The following is a 25,930-nucleotide window of genomic DNA, read 5'->3' on the forward strand; positions in this document are numbered from 1 at the left end:
AAATTGTGGTCTTCTAGGGAACGAGAATTATGGTAAGGTCGTGGAAGTCGTAATGCGCCCAGGGCTTGAATAAAGTACTAACCCATTTAAATCTGATCGCCTGATGTATTACAACAAAGCAACCAGGTTGCAGACAAGCTGGCTAGTCCAGACAACAAGCAAAACATGACTCTATAAGTATAGAGGTTCAGTTATTGATGTATAAAACTATAATTCATGCCCCTTTTTTTAACATTTATAATCAATTCAATGCGCGCTACTTTTCAATGACATGTTGCTCTGCTGCAGAACTGTGCACGGGTGAGTTATGCCAGACAGAGGCCAAAATACCAGTGTTGAAATTTCATATTCCCACTTTCTACTTCAATGCCTTCCCGTCTATCACACGTCACAGACACGCGTAGACCACAAACTGGTGCCATGACTCAACATGAACACATTCTTATTCTAAAAAATATCAAAAATGCATTCACTTTAAAGACAGCTGTCGAAAAGCCAAATAAGTATTAATGCACATCACTCATGAAAACTCCTCCAAACGACTACCAATAATGCAGGGATAGGGAGAAGGAATGGGAGTTTTCAGGATTGATGATATTACTGCGCTGAGATCGAAGTGCTGCGAAGTGCTCTTCCGCCATACATTATAGTTATAATTTTTTTTATCCGCTTAGAAAATCGCCATATGTTATTTTGTGTCATCATATTTACTTGTTGTAACTAACCATCTTTAAATAGGGAAAACATGGAAGTGTTTGGTGGCTTATAAATTCATCCCTTTTAAACGCTATAGTGGTACCGTGAGCTTCAGCTATTAAGTGCATGCACTGAGACATGAGAGGTACATATCAACTCGTCTAAGCTGAGGGAAGAACATAGTGGAATGTGGAACTATATCTTCAACATGTTTTAAATTAAATTAAAATTAAATGTATGCATTTAGCAGACGCTTTTATCCAAAGCGACTTACAGTGCATTCAGGCTATCAATTTTTACATATCATGTGCTCCCGGGGAATCAAACCCCCAACCTTGCGCTTGCTTGCTTGCTAGCGCAGTGCTCTACCAGTTGAGCTACAGGAACACTGTAAAATAGTTTTTTTACACTAAACAATACTTTTGGATTGAACTATTTTAAGAGTTTAACACGAAAAACCCTGCACAAAGTCACTGACTTTTTGCGACAAGTGGGATTCAGCTTACGCCATTTCTCATTCATTCCTATGGTATCAACAACTGACTGAGCGTTGTACAACTCTGGCTAAAATTCAGTGACATCAAGGCTGTAATGTGATTAGTTATTAAGGGAACCATGTTCCAAGTTAGCTGTTATGCATTCTCCAATAGTAATACAGACCCTCTCATCTCCTTTTAGTCAGACAATCTCTGCAGTCAGTTACAGTTTACGTTGCACAGAAAAAAAAAAAGAAAAAAAAAAGGAACATTTTCACTGAAATTTAAGATTAGGTTTTATTCTGTTTATTCAGCATAGTGAAGCTTCTCCTCCATTGATATCCATTCAATAAAATGGTCTCTGGTCTTTTTCCCTGCATACCGCATTAGCAATAGCCATCACACTTTTTTTGGCTGAAGGTTGCAGGCTTGCCTTCCAGTGGCTTTGACACTGCTATTGACAGGGTCATTACTGGGGAAAAACTGACCTTGTCAGAATATTGCGACTGACCAATCAGAATCAAGTATTTCAGAGAGCCAGGTAATATAAACCTATGGTGCATTCACCCATGTCGTAATTACCATAATCAGTAGATGACAACCCAGCACTGTTCATGTGTTAGAACTTTTTTGATGCCGAAATGAATCTGTGAAATCTGATAATGAATAGACAAAACCACAATAGGCCTATTAGTAAACGTTTTTATGCAAATTGAGCACTTATTATACGTTTATGCAAATTAAGCACTTATTATGCTTTCATTTTGTATTTGTATTTTTTCATTTTTGGATTTTACGACATCAAATGACACTTTTTATTGACGTTGGGGTTTATTGAAACCCCCATGATAAGATAACCATAATGATAAGTATAGTGCATTAGCATCCACACCAGTGCAAAATGACATTCTGTTATTATCAGCGTGCTGGAGTGATGATTTCTGCCAAGCCAAGCCTTGAGCTTGTTAACATCAGGTGGATTCTGATTGGCTGTCAGTGTTTTCATCAAACATCAGCTTGGGGGGAAAAAAATAGCTCTGAAAGGGATTCCAACGATATTGTTCCTCTGTGTTGTAGATGTGTTGGGGAAATCCCTATTTTCATAAAATTATTAAATAATTCAAACTTTCTAGTTATAGTTATCGTTTTGGTGTCAGCAGGCCTTTGGAGCACTGTTCCAGTTGTTATTTTCTAGTTGAAAGTGAGAAAATTCTTTGTAACGGACGTGAGTGCAGCCTATAGTAGCCATCATTTTATCGTAAAGAAAACTGAGGTGGATAGGTCTACGAATCCTAAGCCTTGACCTCTGACCCCGTTCTATTTAATCATATGTGTAAAAGCATCACAGGCAAGCAAAACGCATTTATACTTAGACTTGGAAATGGAATTGAAAAGGACGGTGTAAATAATCTGCTCCAAACAATCGGAGGGCATCTGTCACATTAATCTGAACGGGAATCGGATGAGACAGATCCTCCTGTGGATAGAGGATGTTTTATTCTTTTTGTTCTTGTGTTGGAGAGTGGCCTTGAATTATTATATGAGATATGAGCACAGACACACAAATGCAGGCTTAAAAGTATGCGCACACACACACATTCACACTGTATTTGATACAAAATATAGTGTGTGAATATGATTGTTTGTGTGGGTCTGGTTTTGACTATATTGTGGGAGCCAAATGTCACCACAAAGACAGTAAAACCTGCATTATGCTAATTCATGTATTAATGAATACATAAATATGCTAAATGGTTTCTTTTAAAGGTAGGATATGGGCTGTGCTTGTGTGTGTGTGTTTGTGTAATAAAGAAAAAGGTGCTGTATGTAACTAATATTATTCAGGTATCTCACAACAGGGCAGAGGGAGAGCGAGTGGCAGAGATTGATTTGATGCCCCGGGCGGTGTCCTCCTTTCATTTGTTGGTTTCAGGGTTCAGATGATTCAAAAGCAGGCCAGCGGCATGAGGTAATTGAACAAGCTGAACTCTCACACCTCTCTAAGTGGTTATCTTTAAACCTTTACAGTTCTAATTTTGCCTGGGTTTTAGGTTTGTGCATTGAAATTGTAATAATATGACATAAAAATGTTTTTATTATATTCATGAACATCCATTTGAACTAGTTTAATTAATAGATAGTATTGATTAGTGTAGATGTAACACTCCAGTGCCTTATTAAAGCACGCGGCATTTATTAAATCTCTACTACCACCTAGTGTCTCAAATATGATTTACATCGGTGATCTCCCGAAGACCTTGCTCAGCTGCATCAAGTCTGTTTGGTTAGGGTTGGAGCAAATCTGTGTAGAGCTGTGGCCCTCCAGGAATTGAGTTTGAGATCACTGCCTTACATAAATATTATGTTTTTGTCATGAAAACAAAAACATATATATATTTAATATACATAATTTTACTACGAACGTGCCAAACTTCTACTATTGATAATCTCAGACATGAAGTTTCAACCTTTTCAGACCTAGAAGGACTACTAATATATATATAAAAAAAGATTTTTGTATAATAATAATGTTCAGTAAAACATTATTACAGTAAGGGCTATATAATTTCATATGAGATCATGAGTTAATGTTTATTCAGGAATTTATGGTAACACTTTACAATAAGGTTATATATACAATAAGGTTAATATTTGTAATTATTTCCCATAAACTAGCAATGAAGAACATCTTTACAGAATTTATTAAATCTTGGATAATTAAAATTTTTAAGTATATTATTGTTCAGTATTGATTAATTTTCTTTCATAATGCATGCTGGTGTTTTCCAATCAAGAAAACGTGGAATTAACAAATGCATGGGAGCTTAGATTCAGTATACATATCTTTGCAGTACTTTTACAGACCCATAGTAAAGTTACACCTAAAGTTATCTAAGAAATGTGGATCTGGAATATGGAAGCATATGGGTAGGAATATTCAATTTGAAATATTGAATATTGAATACTGCTACCGATATTCATCCAAACAGGAAAGACTTGCATTTAGAAAATGTATATGTATGTATATTTGTATACACTCTAAACAATTCTTGGTTTCAACCCAACTCTGGGTCAAATATGGACTAACCCAACTTTTGGGTTAAAAATGTAATGTAAAAATTGAACCAACCCAGCATTTTTTTCAAGTGTATTTATGTATTTTTAAGAAGAAAACATTTTGTTTATTTGTTTGTTTACATTTGATATGCTTTTCTTTTAGGGTGGGGGGGGGGGGTCTGGGGGGCGGTACCTTTTCAAAAGTTACAGACATGTACCAATTAGGTAGGCCTACCTATATGTACATTTTAGGTATACTTTTATTCCTTTTAGAGTGCAGAATACATACAGGTTTGGAGAGACATGTAAAGAAAGATGAGATTTGTGTGTGTGTTGGGGGGGGGGGGGGGGTGTGGGGGGGTGTGTGAAAATGCACACAGTTTCCTGTGAGAGTTAGTGTTAGGTGTACGGTTGGTGCATGGTCATAGAATATACAGTTTGTACAGTATAAAAACCATTATGCCTGTGGGATGTCCCCACTTTTCACAAAAACAAATGTGTGTGTGTGTGTGTGTGTGTGTGTGTGTGTGTGTGTGTGTGTGTGTGTGTGTGTGTGTGTGAACCTCCCCTTTAACTTCTAAGATATCAACGTTCTCTTATTTCTCTGTAGTTCAACAAACATCCACCAGAGAACAGCATGACTCCATGAGAGGAGACTCTTTTATATTCCAACAAAAACAATTCAGTAAACAGCAGGAGCTGATCTCAGGTCAGCATTCTACATTATTCTACATGCAAATTTTTTATAGCTGTCAGAGGAAAGAGAATACCAATGGATTATGAACAATAGAGCAAAAATCAGAGATTGAGAACAAAGCATTACTTTAATATGTTTTCTCACTGTTATGCATATTGAAGCAGATGCTAGGTTGATCACTTGCACGCTATATGATTTCAAAATATATTACATTTTTTCTATCTAGTATTTTGTTTCTCCCTTGTTATGTCTCTCAGATTCATGAACATGACTCAGGTTGTGAGGAGTGAGTGTAGGCGGAGGTGAGAGCGGATTGGAAAGGAAGAGACACTGCAGAAGCTCACTGTACTGTCTGCAACAGCATGCACACATAATATTCACTAACAATATAGCAATATACTGCATTATCATGGTATTACTACAGCACTGCTAAAACTTTAAAGATGCATGCAGAAACTTGATTTAATGTGTCATAAAACCCATTTTGATTTTACATGGCCTAAAAATGTGTCACAGGCTGCTCATGTGCAGTATCACATGCACAAAATAATAATAATAATAATAATAATAATACAACATTCAGCCAAACATGTCAGCTGCAAGCCTACAGCAACACAAAAATATCTGGTGAAATTTCCAATATAAATAGCCTCTAAAAATGCCAGCAATCATGTCGCCTGCCAAAAAAAAGCACTAACTAAAACACCACAGACTGAAATGCAAAGTACTGTAATGCATGATCCTTTAATTATTCAACTGCACAAAAACAACATTAGAAAGTGTCATTTTCTGTTCCAACAGATCTTAATTACAGTCATATGATATCATGATGAAATTAAAACCATCTCCAAAACAGATAATTTGAATTGAAAAGAGCAGAATGGGAAGACAGAGTCAACAGTTTGTGTCTGTCTCAAGAATAAACAGCCCTGCAGTTATGCAAGATCCTCGTGGGAAATTGGCCAGATGTGCCTAACTTGAGACATGAGACTTTTTACTCGCTTTTTTCTGTCTTTAAAATGTCCACTTCAGTTAGCCTATTTATACTATTCTGTGACATCTGGAAACTCAAAGACATAGAAGCTGTCACCCTTCTCCAGATCTGTTTAAAAAATTATATACACACAGTTTATGGACCTGCACCCAACCTGTCTTAATGACAAGAGTTTAGGACAGAGGCCATGAATGTAATGGAACATAACATAGTTGTGCTCAAATTGTATTTAACATTCTCATAAGGTCAGAGGTGTAACAATATGCACAAGGGACTGACTTTTATATCAGTCAAGTCTTTCTTTCCAACTCCATCATCCTAAAGGAGTTACAAACACTATTAATTCAAAGCAAGTTTTCTAAAAACTTTAATATCTACATGTTACTCTCATATGATACTGTTATATCCTGTGAAAAGAAAAACAAAATCAGTAGAAAAATGGTTAAGGTTTACAGACCTTAACCATTTTCCTTTAACCTGCACTGCAATGCACACTTAAAAATACAAGAAAGACACATTCGTTTTTTTTTTTTTTAAGGTTATGCTCAAATATATATAGATATAAGGAATATATATATATATATATATATATATATATATTATTTCTTAATTCTATATATATCAGCCAAACAAAAGCAGGTACTCATGTGCATGATCATTTGAAGAATTATGATTCATTGTTAGTCATTTGTTTACTCGGGTACTTAAGTAATTATGGTAATTATCCCCTTTTAAAAAGGAAAAGGTTGATCACACCGCGCTGGCGTATGCAGGGTTAAATGATTCACTGAGAGAACAATGTATTGTGGATGAAAAAGAACAGAACCAGTCATGAGATGTCAGATCCAGGAGGCTAAACTCAAGTTCAGAGCTGTTTTGACATTTGACATTGTACTGTGTTATAAAGTGTGTATTTGTGTGAAGCTGAAAGTGTAAGAAACATCATGAAAAGAAGACAACTTTAAAACTTTGTTTTCTTATTATTCTTATTTTGCGAGTTTTAGCTTAGTGTTTGGAGCTAACCAACTTGGAGGATAAGTGCTTTTTAAGACATGCAATTAAATAACATAGGTCAGATTTATGAAGTAAACATGCATTAAAAGCCTTAACGCATTATTTTAACTTACACTCAGATGCAAACAGGCTTTTTATATGCAATATAATATATTATATATAAGCCTAAATGTTCATTATTTACAAATGTTTAAGAGTAAAACTGCTATAAAGTGGCCAAACAAATCAACCTCAGCAGGGCTGTATAAATCTGTGTTTGGTGTCTAACATCTGGCTCCTATCTTCGCGTTTGTTTAAACTCTATCTGTGTATTTTAATGATAAGGCTCGGGGAGGTCGTGGTGGTCCTGCCAATGCGCGAGTATTATTATTATTATTAGTGGTGGGGACAGGACTGGTCACGTGATCCTCTCACCAAGTTCCCACGCAAAACTCTTCTCACACATCCACGCGCGTTCGCGCTTTCGATGCGCGCTCACGACCCTGGACTCGCAACACAGTCCTACGGTTCCAGAGAGATCAAACTCAGATGCGCAATTGTTAGTTATCCTGATTGAAACAGTTATTATGTTTCCCGCTGCAACTCTGGGATTAAACTTCAACTGAGACCGAGAAAGGTGAGTACTCCTTTATGTAATTATTGGACTGAAAAATGCTTGATAAAGTGCTACTGCAAAGCAAGAACTGCGCGACATTTTCCATTATATGTGATCTTTAAATGCATTAAAAATAAGTAGGACTGTGTTCGATTTGAAAGATTTCTAATCTGTATGGATGCGAAGTTAGCCTAAATTTCATGTTGAGATATATAATGCAGCAGCTACACAATATTAACGTAGTGCATCAATACATTTGCCTTAATTGACCGCATTTGGGGGCATTAAATCTTTGAGAAGGTCTGTGGCAAACCGATTAGGAACACGCATATTCAGGACGCGACTTTTTTTTTTTTTTTTTTTAGCAATAGAAAAAATATATTTTTCCTGACATTGAAGGGGGTCCATTTATTTTAGGTATTCTATAGTCTTTTTTGTTTATATGCTTGGAATATGTCATATTATATGGTTAGATAGACATCCAGATTCAGTGTAGAGTCAAAACAATTGTACACGGTTTAGAAATATAAATTTAAACAAATTAAATTCAGGTGCAAAACAGAGCTTCTGTTGGGGGTTGTTGGGGTGATTTCAGGCTATCACGTTGGAAAGAGGGCCATTTAAGGTGTGAATTGTTCTCAGTGGGGTGCGTGCAGATATGCATGAGTTATATAGGATGTCAGCTGGAGAGCAGACATACAGGTCTGTGAGAGTGTTGATTTGTATGTGTGTGTTTAGACAATTCATTTGTGATCCAAAGTGCCCTAACCTTTTTGTATGCATGCAGCCATTGTGAACACAGCTTCAAGTGGATCAAAAAAAAAAAAAAAAAAAAACACTCAGCCCGCCCCTCTGTTTCTCTCACTCTCTCTCTCTGAAGCACAAGGTTGTGTGTTGTGTTTATGTATGAGCGAGGGTGAGTGTGTTGAGATGAGTGCGGGCGATGAAGAGGGCGGTTTACGCATCCGCCCCCCATCCAGTCTAAATGTGAAGAAGGTCTACAGTGAGAGTGCAGAAGAACTCCAGTCCCCTGAGGCTCTGAGGAGCAGCGCTATGTCACCTGACCTGAGGCAGGACTTCAACATGATGGAGCAGAGAAAGAGAGTCACACAGATTCTGCAGAGTCCAGTAAGATGTCACTCCCACACACACTCGCACCAAGGTGTGAATTCGCATGCTCTTTCTCTCTCTCTCTCCCTCCCTCCGTTTGCATTTTAAGAGGAGCCCACGCTCGTTTGATTGCATAACAACCAAAAAGTGGAGATCCGTTGCCATTAGTAACCATGCACAGATCATCAGAAATGCAGAGAGTGGGTGAATTGAATAAAGAAACCGAAGTGATTTCTGTGCATTATGTTGTAGCAGTACTTCGAGGGCCGTAACTCTAGAGGCATATTTCTGATGCCTGAAGCTCAGTCTCTTATCTGATTATCGCTTAATCTATTTTTAAAATCCATATAAAATGCAAAATTTGAAGCTGTGTAATCAAACAAAACTTCATGTCCTGGATTTGGCTTAGTACACAGAAAAATCTTTCATAGTTTGTTGTCATGATGTTCTATGGTTGAAGTTCATAGATTCAACTTAAAATTTGAATGATGTGATGTCCCTGATTTTTGCTTATGAATCAGCATCACTATTATAAATTAAAATGTACATAAAGTGTATGCCTTCTTATTCTGTAACTGGTCAGCATGTTTTTTTTTAAATAATTTTATTAATAGTTTTTTCTTTATGTGTGGATTATACTAAATTGTCCTTTGGTGTGGCATATTTGTAGGCTAAATTACAAATATTTATGCTTGAGGACATAGAAGCTGCATGCATTGCAATTATGAAAGTATAAAATGCTGTTTAAAATATTCTTAGATTAAGTATAGCATTTCTCACTGCAGGGCATGTCAACTTCTCTGAACTATTCCAGACCAAAGACACATGACTGGATGTTCTGTGTACTGACCTTTTCTCTTAAAGCCTGTTTTGCTCTCACTGATTATTAATTACTATGAAAGAATGAGCTATGAACAAATCAGAAATGTCCTATATATGAGAAAAATATTTGAATACTATCACACTTAAAATTAAATGTATTTTACTGCATATACACTACTGTTCAAAAGTTTGTGATTGGTATTTTTTTTTTATGTTGATTCGCAAGCTCACCCGGGCTGCATTAATTTGCTAAAAATAAAAACATAATATTGTGAAGTATTATTACTACTAAAATAATTTTTTTCTATTTTAATGTTTTAAAGTGTATTTTATTCCTGTGAGGCAAAGCTGAATTTTCAGCCACCATTATTATTATAATATAATAATTTGATGCTCAAAAAAACATTTCTTGTTGTTATTTATGTTGAAAACAGTGCTGTTCGATATTTTTGTGGAAACCATGATTCATTTTAGTGCATCTGTGCTGCACAAGTATTACCGACCCCAATCTTTTAAATGTTAGTGTAGATCTAATAAATACAATTAAATCATATAAATATGGAGTAGCAACAGCTTATGCAAAACCTTTTCTCAAAACTAATATTCTTGCAATTACATTTAACCAACTGGTCTTTCTAGTGACTGCAAAAGTCAGTTTATGTGTTAAATAAAAAACAAATTAATGATTATATTAAAGAAAAGTTTTTTTTTTTTTAAATAAACATTAAATAAACAAATAAATGCCACTTGGTTTGATATTTTGTTTTCTAAAGCATTGACATACATGCGTTAATAAATGTATTTGTGTGTTTGTTGCAGGACTTTAAGGAGGAGTTGGAGTGCATGGTAAAGGAGCAATGTTCCAAAGGGAGTAACTCCAGCGGTCTCCTTGGTCACATCGCACACCTCATCATCAGCAATACACTTAGCAACACTGGCGTATACAGTCCCAGCAGTGAGTGCACACACTTTCATTGACACTTTATACCTTCCCATTGAAGATTATTTGTTGTAGCCATGGTCAACAGATGGCAGGCGTTTAATTCTGTATGGTTATCAGCTAGAACTCAGATAAAGGCAGATATTTATTTTTGTTGCTTGGCTGTGCGTGTGTTTCCAGGTGCAGGGTCAATTAGTCCGGTGAATGATCTGTGTGGTGTGGAGTGGTTTAGTTGTTCTAAAGCTGAGAGGCAGGGCCGCTGTAAACTCGCCTGCTTGTACCGGCTGCTGGACCTATACGGAAATACCCACTTTCCAAATACGTATATAACTGTGAGTACTCACATTAATTTCACATGTTGGCTTTTTTTCCCCCCACAGAGCACACAAACAGTTTTTCAAATCCGAACTAGGACTGACTGTGCTCACTGTCATTTTGGATGTAATAAAAGCAGATGCTTTTGTTCAGACAACATTGGTTTCCATAGTAATGGCTTGAGTGTCAGAACAATGCATAGAGACAAGAGAATAGCTGCCATTGTGGAAACTGTAAATCCTACTTCTGCTCTGATCTGACATGACAACTCATCAGATTACAGATGTTTTACACATCCATGCATACACGCACAGTGTCACTGGGGCACTACCTTTATAAAAAAGTACTAATATGTATTTCTGAATAGGTACCTTCTCAGTGACAGCTTTTGTACCTTTATTTCTAAAAATGCACATTCCAATATAGTCAATTGAGAAGGCTGTCCTCAAAAGGTCAGGGGACAGGGGAGTCCAATGCTGCTCATAGAGGGCCACGTGCTACAGATTTTAGTTCCACCATGCTCCAACTCACTTGCCTGGAAGTTTCTAGTAAGTCTGAAGACCTTGATAAGCTGGTGCAGGTGTGTTTAATTGGGATTGGAGCTGAACTCTGCAGAACAGTGGCCCTCCAGGAACAAGTTTGGACACTCAAGATGTAGGACGTCACACTTATTTTGCACTCTGATTGATGAAAAACCTTGAAATGTTATCTACCATTCAGATTGAAATGCATTTTCAAATATTGCATTTAAATGTATACATATATATGGTTTGCATCAAGTTTGTAAACATGAAAATGTTTTGTTCATTGCTGTTTTGAAGAAAGAAAAACACAGGTTGTTCCAGATTTTAGCTTATTCTGGCCAACTGTCGCCCAGTTAAAAAGGAAGAGGCCACCTGACCGGCATTTTTATATACTGTTTAATTGTAGATTTTAGTGAAATAAATTCGTCTACTATTCCAGACCAGCATAGAACAATGAGTTGTGTGCCAGTCTTGTACAACGACTGTACAAAAAAACACTGTAAAATATAATAACAAGGTGTAAAGACCTTCTCTATAGTCAAAATAAATATGTATTTATATATTGGTTCACTATGTTGTATTTATGATAGCAGAATTTTATATAATATGTATATATATCTCTGTCTTTTTTTTCCTTCGCTATTCATGTTTTATCTGTTATTTTCTTCTCCAGCTGCGTATCAACAAAGAGCAGGATCATATTCTTATTCTTCCTAAAGGACTGTCGTTCTCAGAGGCCACAGCAGCTAGTCTGGTACACACACCCACACACATCCTGAACGTGAAACCCTGAATATACTGAATATAATTATACCATTAGATATAATTTGTGAAAGAATATATGGAAAAAAAGGCAATAAATAATTTTTATCTCATCCTTATAATGTTTTTTTTTTTCTTGAAAGGTGAAAGTGAATCTGATTGGCGAGGTGGTTGATCAGGGAGCTACTGCATTGCCTGTGGATGTTCTGGGATTCAAACCACATTCTGCAGTGTATTCTGCCCGACCAGATGCCAAATGTGTTATACATACATATACACCGACTACAGCTGCCGTGAGTAATAAAACACACACAGTGTGTGTATATATATAATTTATTTAAAAAATTTTGTATATGTCCTGTGGCCCCTTTTGAAATTTGCGGTGGGCCCCAGACCCTTAAAACCATTGCCTAATTCACCCTGCCTGTAACACACACATTGCAACTTCTGAATGTCCTGCAGGTCTCTTCTATGAAATGTGGCATCTTACCCATTTCCCATGAAGCTTTGCTGCTGGGGGAGGTGTCTTATTTTAGCTACCATGGTGATTTAGCCAACGAGCAGGAGAAGATGGAGCTTCAGAAAGCTCTTGGTCCCACTGCCAAGGTCTGTGAATTCTGCTACCTGTTGGCATGACAACCATTAGAAGTTCACTATAGTACAGCATGGCCAAGCTTAAGCAGGAAAAAATAGCAGGTCCTAACCATTGCAAAAATTAAAATGTGCCTTAGAATTTTGTTAGTATTTTTAAACCTTTATAGTCGTTGTCATCATGAATATAATATTGCACAGAATCATATTTATAGTAATATTTTGTGCATTACTGGGATCTGTTAGGGTGGATTTTCAAACACTGATGTAATTCTGTTTGTTTTTAGGTTTTGGTCCTGAGGAATCAAGGTTTACTGACATTTGGAGAGACGACAGAGGAAGCTTTTCATTATCTGTATCACAGCCACCAAGCTTGTGAGATACAGGTACACACACACACACACACACACATTTAAAACTGAAATACACACTTATGAGAGTAAATACACTAATACAAATACATAAACCAAATGAAAAAGGATTATATGGCTTTTATAATATAAATTCAAGGCCCAGATAGTTCCAGCTCAGTTTAAACTCTGCCAGTAGATTTTATGAGTGGTTAAACTGCTACAACACTTTCTCTGTCTTTGTTTTTCTTCAGGTTAGTGCTCTGTTATGTGCGGGTGGTGTTGACAACCTGTGCGTGTTAGACAGAGCAAGTCTGAAAACTGCTCCTACGAAAAAACCCAGTGGACAAATGCCAGACGGACAGAACAGATGGAGGGTCGGAGAGGCAGAGTTTGAGGCGCTTATGAGGATGTTAGATAACTTAGTGAGTGGCCTGTGAGCTGATCTATACCAGATGTGCTAGCAACATTTAAATGATGTCTTTTGGGCTGCATTAAGCATGTATTAATAAATATGTTAATAGTGGTAACTAACATGCCACCTCTTGTGTTTCTAGGGTTACAGAACAGGTTACACTTACCGGTATCCCATAGTAAAAGAGAAGCCCCGACACCATAATGATGTGGAAATCCCAGCAACTGTCACAGGGGTGGGACTTGAGGAAAAGGACACCTTTCCAGAGTGTCCGTTGCACTTCCTGGCACAGAAGCGGGACAGAGAGAGGATACGATGGCTGAACTCACCAAACAGCTACTTGAAGGTCAACATACCTGAGGAATCCATCAACGGGACCTGCAGCCCTCAGACCAAAACAACGGTATCCTTGCATATGATCACATGCAAACATATTGGCAAACAGCATCAAGGGCTTCACACAGCTATGAATAAGTATTGTCTATAAATTCACATCATCAACTTAATGACCATAAAGTTAGTGTTCAGTGTTGTTAATCGTTGGTCAGTATGGAAGCATGTTACCACCTCAGAGTAAAAAACAAACAAAAAAACATTAAGCTAGTTGAGATGTATTTAAAAGTAAGCAATAATTAGATAATACTGTATACATCATTTCACAATTAACTTTTTTCTTTTTTTACTCTGAGGGAAAATGAGCTCCCGTAGACCAGTAGATACATATAATCTAAACATTTAAATTATAGTAGAAAAAATAATTGGTGGAATGCCAAACATTTCAGCATGTTTTATGTATATGTTTGAAGGAATAGTTCAACCAAAAATGAAAATTTGATGTTTATCTGCTTACCCCAAGGGCATCCAAGAGGTAGGTGACCTTGTTTCTTCAGTAGAACACAAACCAAGATTTTTAGCTCAAACCGTTGCAGTCTATAAGTCTTATAATGTAAAAAATCATACACAAAAAAACAACAACTTAAAACCCTGCAGCTCGTGACGATACATTGATGTGTAGAGACACAAAACAATCGGTCTGTGCCCGAAACTGAACAGTATTTTTCTGATTCATGCAATGTCCGAACTGTTAGAACTCTCCTGTTGTGTGTGTTCTCAAGCAGGCGCATGAGGAGGCTTCTTAAATTAAATTAATGTATTTAGCAGATGCTTTTATCCAAAGCAACGTATAGTGCATTCAGGCTATAAATTTTTACCTATCATGTGTTCCTGGGGTATCGAACCCCCAACCTTGCACTTGATAGCACAATGCTCTACCAGTTGAGCTACAGGAACACTTCAAATTCTTCTTCTTGCTTTACGGTGGATCGCAACTTTTAAGTGAATTTCCGCCACCTATCTCTCAAGTGGATCATTGAGACTCCTAATTGAGATTGTAGATAGAGTGTCAATGGTCCACTTGAGAAATAGGTGGCAGTGATGTACTTATAAGTCTGTGATCCACTGTAAAGCAAGAAGAAGAAGACTTGTGCCTGCTGCTGAGAAAACGCACAAGAGGACGCGCTCAGGAGAGTTCTAACAGTTCAGACATTGCATGAATTAGTATACTAGTATATATGAATACTGTTCAGTTTGTTGCACAGACCGATAGTTTTGTGTCTTTACATATAAATGAATCACCACGAGCCACAGGGTTTAATTTGGTTTTGTTTGTGTATGTTTTTTTTGTGTGTGTATGTTTTAGCCGTGATTCCCATCCACTTACATTATAAGATAGACTGCAACGGTGTGAGCTAAAAATCTTGGTTTGAGTTCTACTGAAGAAACAAGGTCACCTACCTCTTGGATGCCCTGGGAGTAAGCAGATAAACATCAAATTTTCTTTTTTGGGTGAACTATCCCTTTAATTTTCACTAATATTTTTTAAATTCGTTATTTTCTTTCTTTTTAGTGGATGAAATCAGAAGAGTCAGGGAACTGCAAGGACACCCCAATTAGGATCGAGGACCCCAACCAGTTTGTCCCACTTAATACTAACCCAAACGAAGTATTGGAAAAAAGAAATAAGGTATGTTTGACTGAAAGAGAGAAAATACAGACTGAACAGACTGTGTCCACAGATTGTGTTCTGTACACTAAAGCACTGCTTTATTTGTGCTGGTTTAGATTCGAGAGCAGAACAGAGTTGATCTGATGACAGCTGGACCCAAGTCTCAGCTGCTGGCAGACATTGTTATTGACAAGCCTCCAGGACCAGTGCGTAACTACACCAATAAATCCAACACGAACACAAGTATCAATCAAACACTCTTTAAAAGTACACCATATAACTTTTCTAGTCCAATAGTATGTTTAAAATGATGGCACTCTCATGAGATGAAATCCCAGTAACATCAGCAGCCTAAATGCTGTTGTACTCCTGTCGTGATTTCATAGTAAATTCTACTTTTTTATTTATTTTGTTTGTTTCCTCTTAAAAAGGTAATTGTGAATTAATATCTCAAATAGTTACTTTATCTCATTTTAAACTTTATCTCACAATTACAATTTATTTTTACTCTGAGGTAGAAACAGGCTTCCATATTTGGCAGTATTAAGTTCAAAACCAACGTTATAGCAAAACATAATAAAAAATGACATCACTAAGACAATTGTCAGTCAGTCCCTTTGCCATTATTATTTTCAGGCATTCATCTATGAGGATGAGAAGCAGACGGCTGCTTTACCACCCAACCCTTTCAACCAATCAGAAGCAGAGATACAGGAATACACACAAACGGTGGAGAATAAGACCAGCCAATCAGGTACACACATACACTGCATACAGGGGCATAGAATGGCCCTACAAATCAAATGTTTGTGGTCAGCAAAATTATTTTTTAAAGATATTAATACTTTTATTCTACAAAGACACTTTTGAGCTAAAGTGTGAGGAAAGACATTTATGGTTTTACTATTTATTTACTTCAAATAAATGCTGTTCTGCTGAACTTCATATTCATCAAAGAATCCAGAGAAATATGCATTTGCTTTCACAGAAATAACTTACAGTTTGAAATAAATTAAAATAGAAAACAATATAACATTGTGATATTTAACAACATTACTGTTTTTACTGCATTTCTGGTCAAATAAATGTATCCTTGGTGAGATTTTGAGACATATTTCAAAAACATTAAAAATCTTACCCCAAAGTTTTGAAAAGTAGTATATAACTATTTAGTTTGCAGTCAGTTCCATTTCCTGTGAGCTCAAGTGTATTTGTTTTTTGATCCAGTACATACTTTGAATTTCAGGGATATGTTACTACTTCCCTACCTTCAAAACCTCAATTTAACCACAGTTTTTTTATTTGGCTTCATCAAAATATGTTTTCTTGACATTTAAGCCCTTCAGTCAGAGGCTGACGAGGAATTCACAGATGGAGAAATGACTACATATGACGGCTCCACCATTTCCCTGTCGATCTCACCTCTCATGAGCCCTGAAAGAGGAGGTATAGATTCTCTCATATAATCTGTATATTACTACACTGGTCTTTGATAACCAAATAAGTTGTGGTTTTATGGTTTTGGACTAGACGATCTCATGCCGAAAAGCTTCTTCTTCTTGTTCTCAGACTGTCTTTCAGCTCTTCTCCAGAGCAGCGATGGTGATGACCTGACGCAGGATGATGACCTCACTCTAGAGGTCACAGAGCTCAGCATCACTAAAGAGATGCAGGTCTCCATAACAACCACCGTCGCCAACAACATTTTAGTCACCGGCTCTTCTGAGAGTCAGCCGGTGTCACCCAAAAAGAAGAAAAAGAAATTCCGTACTCCTTCCTTCCTGCGGAAGTCGAAAAAGAAAGAGCGAGGAGACAAGGAGAAAGGAAAAGACAAAGAGAAGGAAAAGGAGAGAGAGGAGAAGCAGGAAGAAAAGGTGATAGAAGAAGAAAAGGAATGCAGGAAGGACTGAGTAAACACTCCTGTTAGACATGTGACTGTGCAGGGGTTTGTGGGAAAAGTAGTTTTGGACCCAGTGTTAAATCCGATGACTAGTAGGGACAGAGATAATAACATCAAAGCAATGACTTGTACGTTAAGTTGTTAAACAGAATATTTCCCCGTACAGCTATATCAACATCTAAAGAGCCGACTTTTATAAACTATACCTAAATGCACTCTTATACACACAAATATTAGCGGACTAAATTACATATTCTAGTCCTTAATCACAGCCCTAATCACTGAATAGTGTGAAGTGCTGGAAATATTTTAATGGCTCTACATTGTGTTTTGTAGATGAATTGATGTTGTGTGCTGAATTAATCAGGTGACAGTGAATTGTAAGAAAGACTGTGAAACTGGATTCCAGCATATTAGGAATTTTCAAGTAAACGGGAAACAGCCATTCAGTGTGAAATGAAGCTTTGTTGATTCACTCGGTTTGTAAATGAAGATGTGGTTGATAACCAATTGTTATAATAGTTTTGTTGACTGATTATATAAAAGTCTATAACCACTCTATGTTGATTATACTTTCAAATACATGGATTTTAATCAAAAACTTGCGCTGTAATTATGTTAACAGTGATGTTTTCCTTGTCTTACCAAGGCGTTTTTGTCTTCCATGGTCAAATAATGCTTTTTTGTAATTTGCAGTCTCATGGTCATATGTGTGAATGTAATCTTCCTGAAATAAAAGTGTGCTTAAATTTACGATAAAAGAAAAATGTATAAGAATATAATATATAATTATAAATGATATAATACAGATATCAGCTGGACAAACAATTTTAATAAAGCAAAACAAAAAAAACAAAAAATCACAAATCGTTATAGAAATGTCAACAAATCCACATTTATTCCTCTAAAATATGTAAATATACAAAACTGAAAAGCAAATGTAACAACAAATGGACTGCAGCAGAATACTTATTAGACAGAGGTGGACTGAGCAAAACAAAAAGAAACGGCTTAATCTGTTCGATGACACTTGTCTTCCCTATCTACACTATGTATGAGGGAGGCCAGTGTTTCCATTAATGTTTGTTCAACACATTATAAAAACTATAGAGCAGAGTTCCCATCCTCAGCAGCTCCTGCAGAGACTTGCCCCTGAGAGCATGAGGAAAACCTGTTAAACTAACCAGGAGTTATGCCTCACTGAGGACTATGTTTTATTCGTTACTACACCCAGAGACTCGTTCAGTACAGAACAGCTCCTACATCCACAGAACAAACACCAACTATTACTGGAAATGGTACAAGAGGGGAAATGTGTTACTATACTTATTTCATGTCCAATCAGATCTGTTTATGATTTCTAAATAGGTTTCAGTTCGATCCATTTTCATTTTTGGTGATTACAGATGAGAACAGACAGAACACAAGGGAGATCACTGGGGCATTAGGTGCCTGACATTATATTTTGAAGTGTCATTGTACTGGGTCATGGGTTTATCTGCGATACCACACGTGCCAACGCCAACCTTTCCATCCACACTCTCTGGAGATGCAAATATACTCCTCTTCACCTGGAGATGATAATCATATAACAATGGCAGGGTTAAAAAACAAATAAAAAACACGTAGCAGGATTAGTTAACTTTTATTTCTCTGATACACACCTGTCCTTTTTTATTCTTGGAATAGGCTTTATTGTTAAACTGCTGCCATTTGGACTTCTGATCTTCTCTCTCCTGCTCCAGCTCCTTCATGCGCAGCACCTTTTTCTGGGCCTTTTTCTTCTTATATTCCCTCTGCTCTGCCAGCAGCTCTTTCCTAAGAGAAAAAACACAATGGGAATATAATAAATAAATGAAAAACAACTCTTGAAGAGCATTTCTGTCACTGACCTTTTAGAAATAGCTAGTAAATATATAATTATGCTATATTAAGACCAAATCTTGGATTCAACCTTTCGGTCAACCTGTTTTCCTTCAAATAGCACAGGTTTTGTATTTTTTTTTTGGAATTGATTAATCTCATTAATCTGAGACTATGCACCACAGTTGAATAAAAAAAAAATAAAAAAACCTTTCTGATTCATTCTGAACAATTTCACTGCAAAACCTGTGCAAAGTGGAAGAAAACAAGCTATAAAAAATAATGAATGAAATATTTGGCACTATGACACGCCAATACAATTTTATACAACTTTTCGTAGGCAAATCATTTTAGAACAGGAACACCACAAGCGTGATAAGGGGTGAGGGGAAAAAAGAGAAAATCTAAAAAATGCATAAAAATAATTTAAATGTTTTTGGGAAGTATTATAATTTTTTTTATTAACACCAATATAACATACTTAATACTACTTAAAACATTTAAACAGCAATAGTTTTTGAGAAATTGTCTTTTGACAACAATTGACAACAATTAGCAAAATAAATATTAAAATGTATTTCTTTACTGACATCTTAATTTATGTTAACAACTGTGCTTAATTACAGCTTTTAAATCATAAAGCTCCTTGTCAAGGTGTGTTGAACTGATAAGAATGTATATAGAAAAAAAAGAAGTCATTTTGACATGAACTTACTTAGATTTGGGTTTTCCATCCTTCTCTTCTCTACTCCTGCCTTCCTCCACTGGTTTAAGCATATGAAGCGGCATTACCTCTGCGTTGCCATAGCCAGAGAAGGTGACGGCTGCCGTGCCATTCTCATTGTCAATCTCTTCAATTTCTGCTTCATATACCCTGCAGATCACACAGCACTGTAAGCAGGTGAGTACGGATATATACACAAATATATACTCCTCCAAATGTAGCCAACCACAATCCCACCCAACACTCAACAAGTAAGATCAATATACCTACTGTGTTTGTGTGTGATACTCACTGTCCATCCTTGTTCCATGTGGCCATGCAACGGTCTCCGACTCTCCAGCTGCGAGTGGGAGCAACTGCCTCTGAGCTTTTGGTGCTGGCTGCACCCTCCACTGGCTGTGATGTCAACAGGTCTTTTGTCAACTCAATCACCTCCTACAGTGACACATAACAGCAATGATTGGATGTAAATACTTACATAGAAAGGTACGTTTAATCTAGTCAAAGGCTATCAGGCATCAGCCTAAGTGACTGAAACTGGACCACTGAAAAACATGACAAGTTTCAACAATGCACACACTTATATTTAATATTATAAATAAAGATACAAATATTAAAACACATTAAACTTCACCATTCCCCTCTACTGTAGTAATGCATCACAAGAAGCAGTAGATAATTTTGCCCCAAACCTGAAGGTCCTTCTGCAGTTTGAGCAGATCTTCATTATCTGGATCTGTAGAGAGCGCCGCTTCCACCTGCGCAAGCTGAGCTTTATAATTGTTCAACTGCTTTACCAACTCTTCAGACATCTGAAAAATCAAACATTTTTTCAAGTGATAAGTAAAAGCAGAACTCAAAACACCCAGCCTCTACTTTCAACTTATACATTGCTACTATATACTGCACCAGCACAAAATCCATAATAGCCCAACAGTTCTCTAGAACAAGTTTCCCAAACATTATTTTTGATCTGAATACGATCTTTGTTTTTAAAATACTCCCTTAGACTTAAAGCCATGTTAAGGTTTTAAAATATAATAAATGTAACAACATGCGGGCATGTTTACTTGAGATACATAATTTGAACAAAAAATACTACAAATATTACCTCATTTAATACAGCATGTCTCACAAATCGGTTTTGGCTCAAGTTAAACGAAGAGCAGCGACTAACGTTAATGTATATAAAGGGAGCACAAGGCCTCGCGCTCGACAAAAGACATGTTTATATTTATAAAGACAAGATAACCGGATATTCCTTGAACATGCGTCTTACCTTTAAATATTCCTAGTATAATATTTATATAAAAACCAGATTAACTGAGGTGTTGTGGAATCCCATGAACGAATGTATGTTTACAGCAAAGGATTCGTTTGTATCTTTTCTGGTTTCTACCTTTTCCCGGATGTGACGCCACACTCTCGCGTGATTAAAGTTGTCGCGGTGTTGCCCACTGAGCTAAAATAGTGGTGTTGCCGCTGCCGTCTTCTTGAACTTCTTGCAGAGAAGAACAAAGGCAAAAGCGAAAAAGAATAGAATAGAATAGAATAGAATAGAATAGAATAGAATAGAATAGAATAGAATAGAATAGAATAATATTGTAGCCTATATTGCAATATAAAATTATAGGTGCATTAGAGTTCATCATGACACGGTTGGCATGGTTTTGCAACATCTTTTGGACCATATAATACATGCTTTATATTCTATGTTTTAATACAAGAAAAGCCAATCCAAGTTGCCTTGTATGTTTGCAAATGAAGGCTCGAGTCGAGGGACACACTTCTTCAGGACACCTACATAAGAAATCACACTGACTTCACAAAAACAAACACACCTGCACTACAGATGTGTGCAATGTGTATATACCACAGACTGTATAAAAACACGTGTGTGTGTGTGTGTATATATATATATATATATATATATATATATATATATATATATATATATATATATATATATATATATATATATATATATATATATATATATATATATATATATATTTACCAAACTACATCATCAACACTAAACTTAAAAAAATAATTGTGTTCTTTTTTTCTTTTTTGCCATGCCAATAAAGCCATTTGAATATTGAGAGAGAGAGAGAGAGAGAGAGAGAGAGAGAGAGAGTACAACAACATCAGTATATTTTATTGCATTTATATTTAATGTAAGGTAGACTACCCAAAAACACACGTTCTATGGTTAAAGCAGCTGCTTCTGCAGCGTGTTCGCACCATGGTTCGCGCCAGCTTTCTACTGACCTACGTAGGTTGGGATGATTGGTCCACGGACTGACCAATAAGAGCTCAGTGTCTGTCTGTAAACAAAAGATTTCGTCAGTGTTTTCCAGGAGCGCGATACTGCCCTGTATGTTTCTCAGGTCGAGCAACATTTAGTTTTTTTTTTCATTTTGTTTACGAAAAAAATAAATAAAATAAAATAATTTAAAGATAGAAAACTACAGTTCAAAACGTGATTGAAATTCCAAGGGACAGCGATGTCAAAGCAAAAACTCATAATTCAGGAGGAAAGTCTGCACGGTGAGTTATATAATATGTCTTACTCGAATAATAACCCAATAACAACTAACGAAAACAATAAGACCATAAGTAACAGCAAATAATTTTCCTCATTCTTAGGTTTTATAGCAATGTATACCCTCAGTTTCCTTTTTCTAAACGTCCACAAAGAAGAACTTGTCAGCAACTTGTTTGCTAAAACAATCATTAGCTCTATTTTTTGTTGGTGCAAATGTTTGTTTAAGGACAAGACGCATTTACATTGGACTAACACCCAAATACGTACTAATATATTATACACATTTGGAGCCTTTTTGCTTCAGTTTCTGTTACACCAAGTGTAAGTGTAGGTGGTTGTTGTAAATCTCTATGTAAAATACTCAATCAAGCATTCACCACTTCTAAAAGTGGAAACTGCTTTTAGTGATAATTTCTAAATATTCGGATGTACCTTTCTCCACCAGACTCATGGGTAGAGCTCCACTTTGATTCATGTAGTGAACATAGTGAGGACGCACCAGCCCTGTCTGATCTCACAGACCTAGAAAAAATGCTTCTGGAAGCACAACGGGAATCCAGCAGTAGTTCACGGACAAGTTCTCATTGTAGCAGGTGTGTATAAACCACTTCAAGTGATCTGCGTGTACTATGTGACTTTACAAGGAAGTGTATGATCATTCTAATCACATTTGTTTCCTCCTAGTCCCCAACGTGTCCAGACACCTCCACTCATAAGTGCAGTCTCTTTCAACACACACATTATTTCACAGGTAAAAAAAAAAAAAAGAATCCATTGCATAGATTTGCATTTATTAAATTATAAATACATTTCCATAACACTCACAGGAGGAACAGTGGCTTTAAGTAGTACAAATATTGCATTAAAATTTACTCACCCTCAGGCCATCCAAGATGTAGATAAGTTTTGTTCTTCATGGTAACACATTTCGTGAAATTTAGCATTACATCACTTGCTTAATAATGGATGCCATTAGAATGAGGGTATCACATATCAAATAAAAACATCACAATAATCCACAAGTAATTCACACGATGCCAATCCATCATTCAACATCTTGTAGAGCAAAAAGCTGTGTGTTTGTAAGAAACATTGCTTTCAACTTGATAGTCCTCTATCAATAATACTGCTTTCTCCGGTGAAACATCATCTTGTCTGTATCAGAAGAACCATGTACAATTCAAGCACTGTTAACAAGAAAAACAGTCCAAAATAAATATGTCTATGGATTTACTGTGAGAGGACAACAGATGATGGATGTTTTCACTGGCGAAGTATTGCAAGTCATGTAATGCTAAATATCTCTCTAAATCTCAGCAAACTCATCTACATCTTCGATTTCTAAAAGATCAGATATTATTTTGAAGCTTTGCTCTTTCTGTTCCAGGGGGAAGTTGTAGCAGAAAGCACACAGGAAGCTGAGGCTGTCGCAAGAATCTGCGAATGGTCCAGCCGGCCAGAAAATTTTCCACCCAAAGCATTTATTATTAAACGGCCAAAACGGAACAGAATGTGCAGCAAAAACAGAGAAAAAAATGAAAAGGAAATGAACACAAACTTCCTGAAGTTACTGCTACCCTCCCTACTTTTGACACACATTCTCATGCTTGGATTGGGGTGAGACATTTGTTTACTTATAAATACTGACTGTATGTCCGCCACTCTTTTGTTCACAGTTTGACTATTTTTAATCTCTCTCTGCAGGATCTGTATTGGACGACGCCTTTCCACTCAGTGTTCTGTTATCTGAGTCAAAGCATGTGTGTGTGTGTGTGTGTGTGTGTGTATGCTGTGTCTCAGTGTCTCTAGAAAGAACCTGACAGCCTGGAGTCCTTTAGTTTTCTTTCAGGAGAAATGCAGGACTATGTAAGAGGACACTGTGAAAATATGATGAGAGAAACTCTCAGCATTATTTTTTCTTTGGTTCTCCTGTGGGGACTTTGGCACAGAATTTAAAAAGATTAATCCAGTTCTGTATTGGTATCAGATTAGATTATCCAGGACATATGCCTAATAGATTTAATCTTTTTTTTTTTTTTTGGCTAGGAATTAATAATGTTTGTAACTTTGTAGACATGAGCATGACAATTATTTTACTGACCACGTCACATTGTAGTCCTTCAGCTGACATGCTTTTTAAATAACATTTTAAATTTGTATATATATATGTTTGACAGAAAATTCAGAGGCATATAAATACTTATTCTTACATTTACTCTAATTTACTCACACATGCTGTGGAAAAGTAATAAACTGTGCTACCAAAATAGTAATCTTCTATTTATTTTTTGTTGAAAAAAAACTTTCACATTTATATATATATATATCCATCCGACCAAGTACATATAAGCAAATATTTAAATAGATGTTTAACTTGCTACCAAGTCTCAAATTTTGTACTGGCATTTTAGGGACAGCAGGTGGCGAAGTAATTCGATTCTTCTGGGATTTTCTGTTTGGTTTTTGTTTGGAGTTGACACTTCTTATAAACTTTTATTTTAAACGTACCAAACAGAATTAGTGTTATAGACATTTTCAGGCAATATGATTAATGGCAGCATCCATTTCATTATAGGCTGCCAGTATTTTCTTTCTTCACAGAGAATGAACTATTCCAAACACTGGATGACTGTGGAGACCTGCTTATTCATCATAGCAATGCAATCTAAAATACACTAAACTCCGCTTGAATAATTAAATTCTGCCTAACGATAATCGAACGTGGCTATGGCGTATATTAATGATCAAATTACATGTACAGAATGAGTAACTGCAACAGCGTGGATTTGGCATTTTAATTAATTAATGCCAAATCCATTAAATTAAATTATGGTAACTTTGTGTTTGTGTGTCATCTTGCTGAGTTCAGATTGGCTACTTAATCCCTCAATTTGTCATGAGCACTAGAAATTGTTACATTTACACTAACATTCAAAAGTTTGGGGTCAGTAAGGTTTCCTCTTATGTTCACCAAGTTTACATTTATTTGATATAATATTGTGAATTAATATTACTATTTAAAATAACTTTTCTATTTTAATATGTTTTAAATGTAATTTATTCCTGTGATGGCAATGCTGAATTTTTCGCAGCCATTATTTTAGTCATCTGTGACATTTTCCTACAGTTAAACCACACTTTTCCAGGAACATTTATCTGCTTAAACTTACCATTATTTAAGGAAAAGAAAAATGATCAAAGCATAGGAAATGGAATGATACTTAACTAAGGATGAATTTCAGCCCAAATTTAACATGGCCCATGTCTCTACAAGTCTATTCTTTATGTCTTATTTAATTCTCATATAGGCTGACAATTGTTCTCATGGCTGGGGAGGTTCTATAAGATCCTTCACTGAATTCTCAAATGAGCTTTGCTCTCCTTCAAACAATCAAGTTTTACTATAAGGAGGAGGCAACCAAAGTAAAACCAAACGCTGAACATTTAGTTTGTCTTGAAACTAAGCACATGAGTGAGTCCTCCCTGTGTGAGACGGAGGTTGCATATTCATCTGAATCCCTTCACAACT

General features: G+C 36.3%; 3 protein-coding genes across 5 annotated transcripts; 2 read left to right on the forward strand and 1 right to left on the reverse strand.

Annotated features, from left to right (window-relative positions):
- Positions 1-7,358: 7,358 nt before the first annotated feature.
- Positions 7,359-18,270, forward strand: LOC128031648 (gamma-adducin). 3 transcript variants are annotated; one of them, XM_052619961.1, is made up of 15 exons: positions 7,363-7,550; positions 8,317-8,657; positions 10,281-10,416; positions 10,582-10,733; positions 11,914-11,994; positions 12,146-12,295; positions 12,465-12,608; positions 12,881-12,979; positions 13,198-13,368; positions 13,501-13,761; positions 15,265-15,381; positions 15,480-15,569; positions 16,000-16,117; positions 16,702-16,809; positions 16,933-18,270. In XM_052619961.1, exons 2-15 carry the CDS (start codon positions 8,436-8,438, stop codon positions 17,271-17,273), a joined length of 2,190 nt encoding a protein of 729 aa, XP_052475921.1. In that variant the 5' UTR covers positions 7,363-7,550; positions 8,317-8,435; the 3' UTR covers positions 17,274-18,270. The 3 variants fall into 3 exon arrangements, with proteins under 3 accessions (XP_052475922.1, XP_052475921.1, XP_052475920.1); XM_052619960.1 differs by having other exon boundaries at positions 7,365-7,550; positions 8,410-8,657; XM_052619962.1 differs by lacking the exons at positions 15,265-15,381; positions 15,480-15,569 and having other exon boundaries at positions 7,359-7,550; positions 8,410-8,657.
- On the reverse strand, positions 18,134-21,297 carry LOC128031670 (survival of motor neuron-related-splicing factor 30-like). Its single transcript, XM_052620004.1, has 6 exons — positions 21,130-21,297; positions 20,543-20,662; positions 20,143-20,285; positions 19,842-20,000; positions 18,928-19,081; positions 18,134-18,834 (listed from the first exon to the last, which is right to left on the reverse strand). The coding sequence occupies exons 2-6, from the start codon at positions 20,660-20,662 to the stop codon at positions 18,697-18,699; spliced, it is 714 nt and encodes a 237-aa protein (XP_052475964.1). The 5' UTR covers positions 21,130-21,297; the 3' UTR covers positions 18,134-18,696.
- Positions 21,298-22,164: 867 nt separating this feature from the next.
- On the forward strand, positions 22,165-24,670 carry LOC128031672 (BCL2/adenovirus E1B 19 kDa protein-interacting protein 3). The gene is made up of 5 exons (XM_052620008.1): positions 22,165-22,403; positions 22,847-22,994; positions 23,086-23,152; positions 23,789-24,018; positions 24,106-24,670. Exons 1-5 carry the CDS (start codon positions 22,361-22,363, stop codon positions 24,149-24,151), a joined length of 534 nt encoding a protein of 177 aa, XP_052475968.1. The 5' UTR covers positions 22,165-22,360; the 3' UTR covers positions 24,152-24,670.
- Positions 24,671-25,930: the final 1,260 nt, after the last annotated feature.

Source organism: Carassius gibelio, chromosome A17 (assembly GCF_023724105.1).
Source record: "Carassius gibelio isolate Cgi1373 ecotype wild population from Czech Republic chromosome A17, carGib1.2-hapl.c, whole genome shotgun sequence".
In the NCBI taxonomy this organism is placed as follows: domain Eukaryota; kingdom Metazoa; phylum Chordata; class Actinopteri; order Cypriniformes; family Cyprinidae; genus Carassius; species Carassius gibelio.

Bases quoted from the DNA above. Each gene is read 5' to 3' on its own strand.
- LOC128031648 (XM_052619961.1), top strand. From the start codon at position 8,436: ATGAGCGAGGGTGAGTGTGTTGAGATGAGTGCGGGCGATGAAGAGGGC. The intron at 16,118-16,701 runs GTACACACATAC...TTGACATTTAAG, and splicing joins GAATAAGACCAGCCAATCAG to CCCTTCAGTCAGAGGCTGAC. The intron at 16,810-16,932 runs GTATAGATTCTC...TCTTGTTCTCAG, and splicing joins CATGAGCCCTGAAAGAGGAG to ACTGTCTTTCAGCTCTTCTC.
- LOC128031670 (XM_052620004.1), bottom strand. From the start codon at position 20,662: ATGTCTGAAGAGTTGGTAAAGCAGTTGAACAATTATAAAGCTCAGCTT. The intron at 20,001-20,142 runs GTGAGTATCACA...TGTGATCTGCAG, and splicing joins ACATGGAACAAGGATGGACA to GGTATATGAAGCAGAAATTG. The intron at 19,082-19,841 runs GTAAGTTCATGT...TTTTTCTCTTAG, and splicing joins GATGGAAAACCCAAATCTAA to GAAAGAGCTGCTGGCAGAGC.
- LOC128031672 (XM_052620008.1), top strand. From the start codon at position 22,361: ATGTCAAAGCAAAAACTCATAATTCAGGAGGAAAGTCTGCACG. The intron at 22,404-22,846 runs GTGAGTTATATA...TTTCTCCACCAG, and splicing joins TCAGGAGGAAAGTCTGCACG to ACTCATGGGTAGAGCTCCAC. The intron at 24,019-24,105 runs GTGAGACATTTG...CTCTCTCTGCAG, and splicing joins ATTCTCATGCTTGGATTGGG to GATCTGTATTGGACGACGCC.